Source organism: Leptonychotes weddellii, chromosome 1 (assembly GCF_054177405.1).
Source record: "Leptonychotes weddellii isolate Sample4059 chromosome 1, ASM5417740v2, whole genome shotgun sequence".
In the NCBI taxonomy this organism is placed as follows: domain Eukaryota; kingdom Metazoa; phylum Chordata; class Mammalia; order Carnivora; family Phocidae; genus Leptonychotes; species Leptonychotes weddellii.
Window position 1 is genome coordinate 11,505,263 of NC_138369.1, and position 12,761 is coordinate 11,518,023.

At 54.9% G+C, this 12,761-nt stretch overlaps 2 protein-coding genes across 8 annotated transcripts; one reads left to right on the forward strand and one right to left on the reverse strand.

Annotated features, from left to right (window-relative positions):
• Positions 1-10: 10 nt before the first annotated feature.
• On the forward strand, positions 11-5,981 carry RFXANK (regulatory factor X associated ankyrin containing protein). Of its 7 annotated transcripts, none has more exons than XM_081816032.1 (10): positions 11-102; positions 781-920; positions 1,409-1,603; positions 2,964-3,047; positions 3,216-3,281; positions 3,529-3,629; positions 3,806-3,931; positions 4,317-4,383; positions 4,758-4,838; positions 5,308-5,738. In XM_081816032.1, exons 3-10 carry the CDS (start codon positions 1,417-1,419, stop codon positions 5,526-5,528), a joined length of 933 nt encoding a protein of 310 aa, XP_081672158.1. In that variant the 5' UTR covers positions 11-102; positions 781-920; positions 1,409-1,416; the 3' UTR covers positions 5,529-5,738. The 7 variants fall into 7 exon arrangements, with proteins under 7 accessions (XP_081672158.1, XP_081672160.1, XP_081672171.1 ...); XM_081816034.1 differs by having other exon boundaries at positions 12-94; XM_081816045.1 differs by lacking the exon at positions 781-920 and having other exon boundaries at positions 23-94.
• Positions 5,982-6,024: 43 nt separating this feature from the next.
• NR2C2AP (nuclear receptor 2C2 associated protein) lies at positions 6,025-7,488 on the reverse strand. Its single transcript, XM_081816067.1, has 6 exons — positions 7,403-7,488; positions 7,159-7,299; positions 6,900-6,990; positions 6,568-6,673; positions 6,423-6,491; positions 6,025-6,158 (listed from the first exon to the last, which is right to left on the reverse strand). Exons 2-6 carry the CDS (start codon positions 7,194-7,196, stop codon positions 6,043-6,045), a joined length of 420 nt encoding a protein of 139 aa, XP_081672193.1. The 5' UTR covers positions 7,197-7,299; positions 7,403-7,488; the 3' UTR covers positions 6,025-6,042.
• Positions 7,489-12,761: the final 5,273 nt, after the last annotated feature.

Consider the following 12,761-nt stretch of genomic DNA (forward strand, 5'->3'; position numbering starts at 1 on the left):
TTCCGGTGTCAATTGGCCTTCTTTCCCCAGTCCTTTCTGAGTACCCAGACTGGAGAGAAGCCGTGAGTGAGAGACTGGGGAAGGAGGCACACCGGTAGGCGGGTGAGGAAGGGGCGGAGAACCCCTGAAGCTCCAGAAGGGACACCTAGGCAGGGAGGGGAAAGGGCGCCCTCCTTTCCCGAACTCCCTTTTCCGGGGGCAGACGAATTGGGGAAATGGTTCCAAACATTGCCCACTTCGGGCTGCTTTAAACGGCCTTTCTGTATCCTCCTGCTGCCATCAGATTCTTACACATGCTCATAAGCCTCCAGGACCGCAAAGGGGGCATTGTTGTGGACGGGTGCAACGGCAGTGTCGCCCCTTTAAATCCCTGACGCCCCGACTGCTCCCCGCCCACCGTCTTCCGACTGGAGAAAGCCCCACCCATCCGGCCTCAACGGGAGCCTAGCGGCACCCTTTGGAAAAACCTGTGGGCGGAGCTGGGGGGGAGTGACGGAAGACAAGCGCAATGAAATCCTCAGAGCCCTCTGAGGCTCCACCCATCCCTCCTGACCCGGCCGGGCTCCCTCCGGAGATGCCGGGGCAAGAACGCGCAAGCGCCACAGCACTGCTTGGGCCCCAGCGGAAAGCACGCCCCTCCCTCAAGTCTTAAAGGGCCAGAAGCAGCTTCTACAGCTCTCGCCTTTAGGCACTTTTGGGGAGGCAGGGTGCGCAGGCGCAGTGGGAGAGCTCTGGGGTGGGGGTAGCGGTCGCGTATCAAGTTGCTCTCTGTCCCGGCAGAAGAAACCAGGACGGTGAGGGTCCAGGTTCTAGCTTGCTCCCTCCTGTATCAGTTGGAGGAGAAAAGTTTGTGAATTGGGCCCCCAAGTTTTGGGGGACCCGGGCTTGCGGCGTGGGGTGACAGAGGAAGCTCTTTAGAGGTGAGTGGACCTCCTGATCTGTTTGGGAGGGGCCGATGGGGATGGGACCAATCACATCTTTGTTGAGCACTCACTCATTCTGGGGACCCCCCCAAAAAAATAACTACAGAGAACGTTTATTAAGCTCTGCCCGTGTATAAGGCCCCCAGCTTAGCTGTTTACAAGCATGATTTTAGACCTCACTTCTCTGTTTTATTAATGAGCAAACTGAGGCTCAGAGAAGTTAAGTCATGTGCCCAAGTTTTCTGCCTATAAGTGGAGGGATTTGAACCCAGGTAGTTGACCCCATTTTATGTAAAGCATGTTGTATGTGTCCTGGTGAGGGGGGCGGAGGAGTGGGCCTGAAAAGCAGCTGGACTCTGGTTTTTACTTCCCAGCTGAGCTAGAGTTTAGCCACCCTCACTGTGCAAAATTGGGTATGCTGTTGGTGCCTACTTAATAGGAGTTGTTGAGAATTATTCTCTCTCCCCTTTTGGTGCTTCCACCAGCTTCCCCCATGGAGCCCACCCAGCCTGCAGAGGACCTCAGTGTGACCCAGCAGCTCCCCATCCCAGAATTTGGGGACCCTGAAGACCCTGGGGATGAGGCCCCCGATGGCTCAGATACTGTGGTGCTCAGTCTTTTCCCCTGCACCCTGGAGCCTGGGAATCCTGAACCGGATGCTGGTGCCTCCTCACCTCAGGGTAGGTAGGATATTTCCCCTGGACGACTCCCCGTCTGGGATGCAAGAACAGTGGAATGTCAGGCCCAAGATAGGATCTCTGTCTTTATGTCCCACTACCTGGAATGTGTCTTCTCTCTCTCACCCAATGACAGATTGCTTTTATACATACACACACACGTACACACGTATGAATAGAGGATGGCTAAATCCACATGACATAAAAGTTACTATTTTAAGCAGACTTGCACACAGTTCAATGGCAGTAAGTACATTCACGATGCGTGTAACCCACACCTCTATCTATTATTCCAGACCATTTCCATCACCCCAAAAGGAAACCCCATCCCCATTAGTAGTCACTCTCCATCCCTCCTCCCCTGCCTCCGTCAACAGTAATCTACTTTCTGTCTCTATGGATTTGCCTGTCCTAGACGTTTCATATAAATGAATCATACAACATGTCTTTTGCGTCTGGCTTCTTTTGCTCAGCACGATGGTTTTTTGTTTTGTTTTAAGTTTTATTTATTTAATCTCTACATCCCACCTGGGGCTTGAACCCACAAGCCCGAGATCAAGAGTCACATGCTCCTCTGACCGAGCCAGCCAGGCACCCCTCAGCATGGTGTTTTTGAGGTTCATTCGCATTACAGCATGTGTCAGTGCTTCTTTACTTTTTATGACCTGATAATAGTCCATCCCAGACGACATTTTGCTTATCCATTCATCCACTGATGGACACTAGGGTTGTTCCTCTTTTGGCAGTCGTGACTAGTATTGCTGTACACATGGGTACAGATACAAGTTGTTGTCTGAGCAGTTGATTTCAGCTCTTTGGGGTAGATACCTAGGAGTGGAATTGCTGGGTCAGATGGTGATTCTGTTGACCCTATTAAGGACCCAAGGATTTCTTTTGACTAGAATCCTTGAACATGTCGAATTCAGTACCTCCTGGGGCCTTGGTCCCTGCTGTTCCCTCTATGTGGAAAGTTCTCAGACCTCTTCCCAGGGCTGGTTTTCTTCAACTGACCAAGCTCTCAGTTGGTGTCCTCTCCTCAGAGTGGCCCTCCCTGACCACCTTGTCTAAAATGGACTCACCCCCTGCCCTCCCCTCTTTCCACTCTCTTCTACTACCTGCTTTTTATAGCTCCTGAACACTTATTTCTCTATTTCTGTCTGACCGCCCCCCCCCTTTGAGGGCAGGGACTATGTCTCGTTTGCCCAGAATGTCACCAGGTGTAGAGAAGAAAGGCTCACCAGGAGGGCAGAGTGAGTGAATGGGGGAGGGAGGCACTGTCTTTGGTAGCTTCAGGCCCCCAAGACTTGGCTGAAGCCCCAGAAACATACTGAGAGGAAACTGAGGCCGTTCCTTTCTCTTCCAGGAGGCAGCTCCCTGAAGCACTCGACAACCCTCACCAACCGGCAGCGGGGGAACGAGGTTTCGGCCCTGCCAGCCACCCTGGACTGTAAGTGAGCCTCTGGTTACCCACCCCCACCCTCCCCCGGCCTCCCTAAGTAGCAGGGCAGGGGCAGTAGGAGTGGCAGGGGCTGAGAGGAACAACTTTGGATGGGGTAAATTGAGGCACGGAGCGGGGACGGGACAGGTGAGGACTCTGGCTCTCTCTGGCCCCTAGCCCTGTCCATCCACCAGCTTGCGGCCCAAGGGGAGCTGAGCCAGCTGAAGGAACATCTGAGGAAAGGTGTGTGTCCACACGAGTACGCTGGTGTATCCATCCCTGTCTGACCACACGTGTTGGGGTATGCATGTGGGTCCTGAAATGACCTGAGGCTCCACTTATGCTCACCTATCTACACGTTTGAGCATGTCCACACATGTAACCCCCCCCGCCCACGTCTGACCCCAGCCGCCCGCCCTGTCCCTGCTCCCACAGCACTGGGGAGAGGGGGCAGGGGTGCATCCCAGTGGTACCACCCCCCTCCTGCCAGGTGACAACCTCATCAACAAGCCGGACGAGCATGGCTTCACCCCCCTCATCTGGGCCTCTGCCTTCGGAGAAATCGAGACTGTCCGCTTCTTGCTTGAGTGGGTGCGTCCCAGCCCAGCTCAGGGCTTCCCAGGGACTTGAGGGCGGGCTGGGGTCTGAGTCAGCTGGTGCCATGTCTGTAAGATGGGGCTGCGATGGGTACCCCAGGATTCCAAGGGATGCCCTCACCCGTCCCATCGCCACTCCCTCTGCTCCCCGCTCCCCCCACCCCACTGCAGGGTGCTGACCCCCACATCCTGGCGAAGGAGCGGGAAAGTGCCCTGTCACTGGCCAGCATGGGCGGCTACACAGACATTGTGGGGCTGCTGCTCGAGCGTGACGTGGACATCAACATCTACGACTGGGTGAGGCACCAGCCACTGCCCTGCGCACCTGGCAGGGTACCAGGCCTGTTATAGGTGCTGAGAACACAAGACAGACCCATCCCTCGCAGAGCTCCTAGTTTAGGGGGGAGGAAGAGGAAGACGATACATAAGCAGTCAGCTGAAATGTGAATACCGCTGTGATAGCAGACACACAGGCAACTGCAAGGGCCTGGAGGTGGCTTACATAGCCAAGGGAAGTCAAGGAGGGCTTCCTGAAAGAAGGGGTATCTAAGCTGAGACCCAAAGGAGGAATTAGACCAGGTGATGAGTAGGAGGAGGAACCACATTAAATTAGAGGGTTGGGGGTGTTCTGAGAATCTGGAAAAGACAGAATGTTGGTTGCCTTTGCCCCTGCCCTTAACAGAATGGAGGGACACCACTGCTGTATGCTGTGCGTGGGAACCATGTGAAGTGCGTAGAAGCCTTGTTGGGTAAGTGGGAGTAGCAGCTGGAATCCTGAGGGCCAGGGAGGGGTCCAAGCTCTGCTTGAACAGCTCTTGGGATGCGTGGTCACTATCTGCTTTTCCCAGAGGACTGATCTGGGGACAGGAGATGGTGGGATAGTACAAGGGTCTAGCTAACCGGGTTGAACACCCACACCCTCCATGCCTCAGGGACCCTGCAGATGGGGATTCTATTGGCCACATTCTTTGGAGAGCTCAGGTTCTCATCCAAGCCCACACGGGCAACCAGCAGGCCTGTGGCTGTACTGTGAGGGATCACTGGACCTCCCAAATCGCCATGCCCCATTCTGGGCTCCCAGTCCCCCACCTCCACCCCCCTGTACACCTGCTTTGCTTTGCAGCCCGAGGAGCTGATCTCACCACGGAGGCTGACTCTGGCTATACCCCAATGGATCTTGCCGTGGCCCTGGGATATCGGAAAGGTCAGCCTGAGACATGGGGCAGTGACAGTGTGCTGTAGGTAGGGTGACCGCAGGTACACAGGACATGCCTCTCGGATGTGTCAGATGCTAGCAGTGAGAGCGTTCATGTTAGCAAACATGTAGTGCCACAGTGTACCTGGCCTGGGCACATGCAGGAGGCCGATGTGGGTCAGCGACTGGATTCACGATGGGATACACACAGGCGCTGGGAGGCCCAAAGGAAGCTCTGGCCCAGCCCCATGATAGGTGGGAATCAGGGAGGGCTTCCTGGAGGCCCAAGGGGAGGGAGGGAGGATGGTGTCCAGGCTGGAGGAACAGTATACACACAGGCTTGGCAGGATGAGGATGCCAAGGAGGGGCCGAGCCACAGTGCACAGGCTCATTGAGGCTAGCCCTCTCTGTGGCAGGAGGTGGGTGTGAGTGGGGACCATAGGCAGACCCCAGTTTGATTCTCCACTTCCCCCTTCAGCTTCCCCATCTACGAAATGGAGAGATCCTAATAGAACCAAACCCTTGGGGTCATGGAGGGATTCCTTTGAGTTTTATCCCACTTGGGACAGAAATCATTCCTCACGGCCCCTCTCATCCTTTAATAAAAGTCACAAGTCACCAGTTTTGTTTGATAAAGATTGTTTTTATGACTCTAAAAAGCCTCCAAAAGTGCTTTTTTACAAACCATGGGGAAGTTGAGTTTCCTGGCTTGGGTGCCTCAGTCTTCCCAGCTGTACTCTGGGGAGAGTCTGGATTTCCCCATGTATGAAGTACGTCCTCCATCCATGTCCCAGGGCCTGGAGATCCTTTTTTGTGCCCCGAGAGGCAGGGTGCAGTTCTCATGGTGGGATACCCCAGCTCATCCCCCAGGAAAGTGTACAATTTGGCCGGTGCCCCTGCAGCCTCCATTGGATTCATGGCCCACCTTTCCCCTGTCCTGTTTCCAGTGCAACAGGTGATCGAGAACCACATCCTCAAACTCTTCCAGAGCAACCTGGTGCCCGCAGATCCTGAGTGAAGACTGCCTACTGGGGACTCAGATACTCAGGGAACAAAACAATTGACCTAGAACTAGCTTCAGAGGCAGCTCCTGGACAGACAGTGGGAGGGGATCCTTCCCAGGAGGAACCAATAAACCTTCTGTGTGCATAACTTGAAGGACTTCACTGTGCTTCCCCAAGGGTCTCCTGGAGGAGTCAGCTACCCAGTGGCCTCACACCCTCTCCCCCAGCACCCGCAGGTGGTAGATGACTACTCGGCCAAAAAAGTCAGTGGCGTCCTCAAGTGTCATCTTCAGCTGGTCCACCTCGGCAGCGGGCACAGGGAAGGTGTGAGCACAGGCAGTCAAGGGAAATAGGTAGCTCATCACTTCCCATCCGCCAGCCCCAGCTCAGACACCACCAGTATGCTGCGTGAGCCAGCACACTGAGCCCCTCTGAAGCTCTCACACAGAACAGGTTACCATCAGCTCATTTTACAGATGAAGCAATGGAGGCCCAGAGCCACTTGCTCAAGGTCACACATCAGGATCCACAGCCTTCAGAGGCACAGACCACCCCCCCACCCCTCCACCCCAGAGGCCCAGGCAGGATATCTGAAGGGAGTTGTTGTCTTCAGGGTAGAAGTCCACAATCTTGCAAAGAGCCTCACTCCCCTGGGAACCTGCAGCAGGGAAAGGGGCAGGCTGTGAGGCTGGGGTTCTCCTCCCAAACCCCCACCTTCCAGAGCCTTCCAGTACCTTCCAGATGGCCCCGGCGACTGGAGAAGCCCCCCTGGAACTGGATCTGCAGCTGGGAGACACGGATGCGCTGGGGAAACTCTAGTATCACCCACTGGGAGGGGCCCTGGAAGCAGACAGGGAAACTGAGGCTCACAATCACTTGCTCAGAGCCCTGCTATACCTGTCTCATTCACACAGACGATGGTGGTGGGAGAGAGGGCTGTTGGCACACGTTCCCTCCGTGGCCAACTTGACTCCCCAGCTGGAGTTCTCCTTAGCTCTCAAGGCACCCTGGACCCCTGAATCTGATTCACGGGAGTGGGTGGAGGATCCAGGGAGAGGTGCCTCACCTGGTCCGAGTTCCAGCACGTCTCCTCATTCTGGTCGAACAGATGCTTCTTTCCAAACTGCCGGGTGTTGCGATTCAGCACTGAACTCACCCTGGAGGCACCAGAATCCGGGAGAAACTAGGGGCTGAACCCAGCGCCGAGGCCCCGCCCACCAGAGGGCCCGCCCCCTCCTCACCTCCAGCTTCCCCCGGCACCCCCAGCTATGTCAACCCGGGGCTCAAGGGCCACGTCCGCCGCTGCCCGGCGGCCAGGTTCTCACCTGCTCACTGTCTCTGGACAAACCAAAGAGTGGGTCATTTCGGCTCCACAAAGCCTCACACGGCTCAGAGCTGACTTCAGCCGGTGTTCGAATCCCGGCGCCAACGCAGCCGCAGCGGCGTGAACTTGACCACGCCTGAGTCTGCAAGGGTTTCAGAGAAACTGCCAGTGACCCGAGGCCAGACTTTAACAGCAGGTCCAAGGAAGGGAAACAGGTTTCCTGTGGGTTTGCTCAGGCTCCGAACCTCAGTCTCTACGAACAGCTCGGAGAACCAAACCGAGACCCGGAACCACGAGGACACCGCGCAGGCGCAATGTCACTCAGACCCGCCCAGCCTGCGCTCTCGGGGCAGGATGTAATTTGAGCCCCGCCCCTCCGTGCCCGCCTCTTAAAGGGCCTTCATCCAGTGATTAAGTTTCCGTTGGAGCTGGAGGTCGAAGGCAGGCACCAAAAACATTGTGTGCGGAGTGTATGTGGGGCGCAGTCTCTGGTGCCTGTGGGTATAGAGCACTGGTTTTGGAGTCTGAGAGACTTCCTAGAATGATGTCTCCCTACCTGGGGAAGTCTGCCAAATCCATTCTGTAACTGCGGATGCTGCCTCGCACTTCACTGCCTCCCAGGGACCAAAGGAAGAGCCGAGGAAGACGCCACGATATTGCCTGTACAGCGAGTCTTCATCAGCCTCCCGTGTCCCAGCTGGAACACGGGAGGCTTAGCCTCCAAATCTTTCTTCCTAGTAAATGCTGCCTGGGACAGGCTTCATGGAGGGGGGCAGGTGAAGTGGGATTTGAAGGATGAACAGGGGTTTGCCAAACCAGATTGCACAAAGGCTAAAGATTTGGTTCACTGATTCACTAAACGACTCGCTCCCTACTGCTCAGCCCAGTGCTGGGTGGTGCTGGGGACTGTGAGGGGCCTCGGTTCCAGCCCCCCACCTGAGGAGCCCCCGGTTTGGGTAAGACACAGCTAGACACACACACTCCCAGACCCATGTGGCCAGGGCTGAGCCAGAAGGAGAATAGGGCTGGGAGACCAGGGGCTCTACCTGGAGGGAGGGCGTCGTGGGAGAGGGGATATTGTGTCTGTACTTTAATGGGTAGGCAGGAATTTATCAGGGTAAGCAAAATGGGGGTAGATTTGTCCAGGCCAGGAGAACAGCATAAGTAAAGGCCTGGTTGGGTGAAAGACCATGATTTTGAATAAAATATATGGAGAAAGATCCTGCTGAGCCTGAAGATGTTTGAGAAAGGGCAGGACACCATCCCATCTGCATGAATGGAGGGTTCTGAGACTGATCAGCCACTGGCAGGAGGCTGCAGTTTCCTGGCTTTAGCTGAATGGTCTAGAATCCAGCCCCTTTCTTCAAGGGCTAGGGGAATGGTTCTCTTGGCATCCTACTAGCATCGTCCCAAGCCCACTCCAGGATGGCGGCGTAGGGGGGCTGGCTGGGAAACTGGGACACTAACGGAAGGGCCGCCCCACCAGCACCTGCCTGCCAGGACTTCCTGCATTCAGTCATGGCCTGGTGCCGTCTAGACCTGGCTCTGTTGGTCTCAGGGGTGGGGCCAGGACTGCGGGTGGCAGAAAAGACCTCTCTATTCCCAGAGGAAAGTGGGAAGAGCATGGACCCTGGAGGGCCCAGATTTGGTTCAAATCCTGGATAGGTCACTCACTCACTGACCATGTGATCTTGGACAAGCATGTTGACCACTCTGAGCCTCAGTTTCCTCATCTGTGAAATGGAGGGAATTCTATTTATAGAACTGCTGGAGAACTCAGGGGACTCTGTGGGCTGACACATAACAACAGTGTCCGGCCTTTGTTAAGAGCCCGTCCTGTGTTTGACTTGAAGCCACATTTTGTCTCCATCCACTGGTTCATCAAACCTGAGGTACTGGTCCATGTCACCTCCATTTTACAGCTGAGGATAGAGCCAATGTCCCCCAGGAAAGATGCATGGCCCTAGGGCTCCCCATGCCACTCTTGGTCTTGGCATGGAGCCACCTTGCCCACTGGGATGAGGCCAGCTCAGTACCCTCTTCCCGCCTCCTCACCCCACTGGCGCCAGGGCATGAAAGAACCTCCTGTTTCTCCAGGGAATTAGCAGCTCTAAGCTCCCAGCAGGGCAGCCAAAAGTGGTCCATTCATTTGCCTGAGTGAGGAGAGACTAGGCACTCCCTCCCTCTTCACCCAGGGGATGGGGCAGAGGAAGCTCTGGAAGAGCCAGGAGCTGCCACTCCAGTTCACTGAGGGAAACTGAGGCACAGAAAAGCAAAGTCATTTTGCTAAGGTTATCCAGGGGTGACCAGGATTCAAACCTATCTGGCTCTGGAGGTCTCTCCACTGGGCTGAGTTTTGCATTTGTCAAAAGAAGAAACAGAGTCTCAGAGAGAGTCAGGTCTTTGCTGAAGTCACACAGCAAGTATGGGTCAGCAAAGTCTCTCTCTGGGGATGCAGCCCCACCCGTGGCAAAAAAACAGGTCCAACTTCCCATGTGTTTGTCATGGCGGAGCAGGGTACGGAAAGGCCTTCAGAAAGCTTCAAGCCTTGGTTTCCCCCTGGGGGATAAGTGAAATGATTGCTTCAGCTTGGAGAGTACGTAGGGGTGGATGTGATGGTTCCCAGGCCAGCAGCCACCAGCGGGGCAGGTCCAAGTGTGATTTATCTGCCAGGGTCTGCCTGGGTCCAACAGGGCCCGCCTCAGAATAGACAGATGCACGCTAGCTTCCAGATGGACTTGTCCGTCCTGGCAGGGTGCGAGCCTGGGAGCCTGGGAGCCTGGGGAAGTGGGGGTGACAGTAGGAGTGGGAGGGTGTGGCCCTGCGTGAAGGGACTGGAGTGAGCTCACCGGGGAACCCCCCGGAGCCACAGCTGCGTGTGTTGACTGGTGAGCACAAGTGGCAGAGCTCTGAGATGGATCTTGGGAGGACTAAACGTCTCCATGTGGGTGCCAGGAGTGCCCAGTGATCTTAGTTGGGTGCTGGCTGTCTGGAGGTGCACCCATGCCTATAAACAGGGTTGGAGGTGAACAATGTGGGGCAAATGTACCTGTTGGTGGCTGCCGGGACAGCTAAGGTGCAGTGCGTGTATTTGAGTGTAAACGGACTAGAGGTGCGGCTGTGAGTTTGGTTGTGCAACCCACATGGCTTGGGTGCGACCAAATGAGGTTGTATGTGGCCTGTGCGACATATATGTGGTCTTGCCTCATGTGGTTGCATATAAGCCCCCTGTGCTGTCTGGGATGTGATGTGGGTTAGGGGTTCGTTGGTGACATTGTGTGACACGTGTGAATGTGGCTGCTTGTGTCACGTCCGTGTGTCACCTTGGGCATGTTAAGAGGCACTTTGGAGGGCTACTGTCCACCCCTGAGACCCAGCTCTCCTGGAAGGTCCAAGCTCCCAGCTCCTGCTCTGGCCCACCAGCCCCCTCCCCTGCTTCCTCCCTCAACTCACTCCAGCCCCTGGCCTGGGCCCCAGTGTGGGGGGTACAGAGAAGGCACTCAGGGCTGGCAGGGTGGCTCACCCAATCCCAGTGCAGGCCTATAAATAGCTCTTTGAGCCCAGCAGATTCCCAGGCAAGGTTGCCTCATTCAAGCCCCCAGCAACAGCCGCCCCCCCCACCTCCCCTGGGCCCCAGGCCAGCCCCTCTAAGCTCCGTCTTGGCACTGGCCAGTGGGACCTGGGGGTGGAGAGGAAGGGGTGTAGAGAGGTGGGGGCAGTCAGGGGTGAGGGTCAGCTTGGCTCTGAGGCCATGAACCTAGGCTCCCACTTGGTCCATACTCATACTGTACAACCTCAGGCAGGTGGTCCCATGCCTCTGAGCCTCAGTTTCTCCCAGCTGGAAAATGGGCAAAACATAAGAGCAGCCCCCATCTTATGTGTTTACTTCCCATTTCATTCTCTCAGCAACCCTGTAAGACAGGGACTCTTAATTATCCTCCTTTTAGATAGGGTAACCGAGGCACAGAAAGACAAAATGGCTGGCCCAGAGTCATTCTATTAGGAGTGGAAAAGAGGGGTTTTGAATCCTGAACTTGTGGAGGCAAAGCTGCTTGGATCCCTTGCATGTCACACAATCACACCCAGACCCCCGACCCCCCCACCCTAATGCTGCCATAATCACCCTTCACACCAGCCTGTCAACTACAGACACTCATATCAGCGTGACCCCTGACCTCCATCTCTCCTCTGTGATGAGGACTGAACAGTAAGCATAGCTCCCCAGTGTGTCACTTTGGCCCCTGGGGCCACCACTCACCCACTCCTGGACCAGCCGACTGGGTCCACATGCATTAGACAAGGACCTGTACCAATGCCTAGGGGCAACATTTCTCCCCTGGGGTCCTTCCTCAACCTTCACTCATCTCCACCCCCTCTTTGCTCTTTGGTAGTTTTGCCGAAACCATCTTGTCACCTATTTGTCTGTTCCCCCATCAGCCTGAGACCCCCCCGCCCCCACACACACACTCACACTCACACATGTGGGACATGGTGTGAATTGCAGACTCTCTGTCCAGTACATCCCATTCTAAGCACTGAGAGACTAAGACCCTGGGAAGGAAAGGTGGGGGAAGGGCTGACCTCTTTAAACTTTTGATCCCCCTCATTTCCGTTTTTCATTGTGGCAAAATACACCAGAACACAAAATTTACCATTTTCAAGTGTACAATTTAGTAGCATTAATTATATTCGCACGATGGTGCAACGATCACCGCTATCTAGTTCTAGAACACTTTCATCGTCCCAAAAGGAAACCCAGTACACATTTGCAATCATTCTCCATTCCCCCTCCCCCAGCCCCTGGGAATCACTAATCTCCTTTCTGTCTCTGGATGTGTCTGTTCTAAACATGTCATATAAATTGAACCATACTGTGGTCTTTTGCGTCTGGCTTCTTTCACTCAGCATGCTTTCAAGGTTCATCTGTGATGTAGCGTGTAGCAGGGCTTCCTTCCTTTTTATGGCTGAATAATATTCCTTTGTATGGATCTAGACTTCTTAAGGTTGAAGTCTCCCTGCAAAGACCCTGCCCAAAGCAAAAATATTCCTGGGACAACAGTACCTACTCCACAGCTGCTGCTCTATAAATGCCCACTAGATAAAGGAATGAATGAAAGAATGATACATTCAAGGGGCACCTGGGTGGCTCAGTTGGTTAAGCGACTGCCTTCGGCTCAGGTCGTGATCCTGGAGTCCCGGGATCGAGTCCCGCATCGGGCTCCCTGTTTGGCAGGGAGTCTGCTTCTCCCTCTGACCCTCCTCCCTCTCATGCTCTCTGTCTCTCATTCTCTCTCTCTCAAATAAATAAATAAAATCTTTAAAAAAAAATAAAAAAAAGAATGATACATTCAGGCTGCAGCTGGTGGAAACAGCTGTGGGCTGTGACAAGCCTGGGCTCCAACGCTGCGAGTCTCTTACCAGCTATGTGACCCAGGAATCTTTCTATCCTCTCTGAGCCTCAGCCTATACGTGGGATAACACAGCGATTGTAGCTAAAACTCCTTCAAGTGCGAGCCTGGAAAGTCAGGCAGGCCAGGGTTGGAATCCAAGCTCTGCCCTTCCTCTCTGCGCTACCTTGGAAGCTACTTCGTCTCCCTGAGGCTC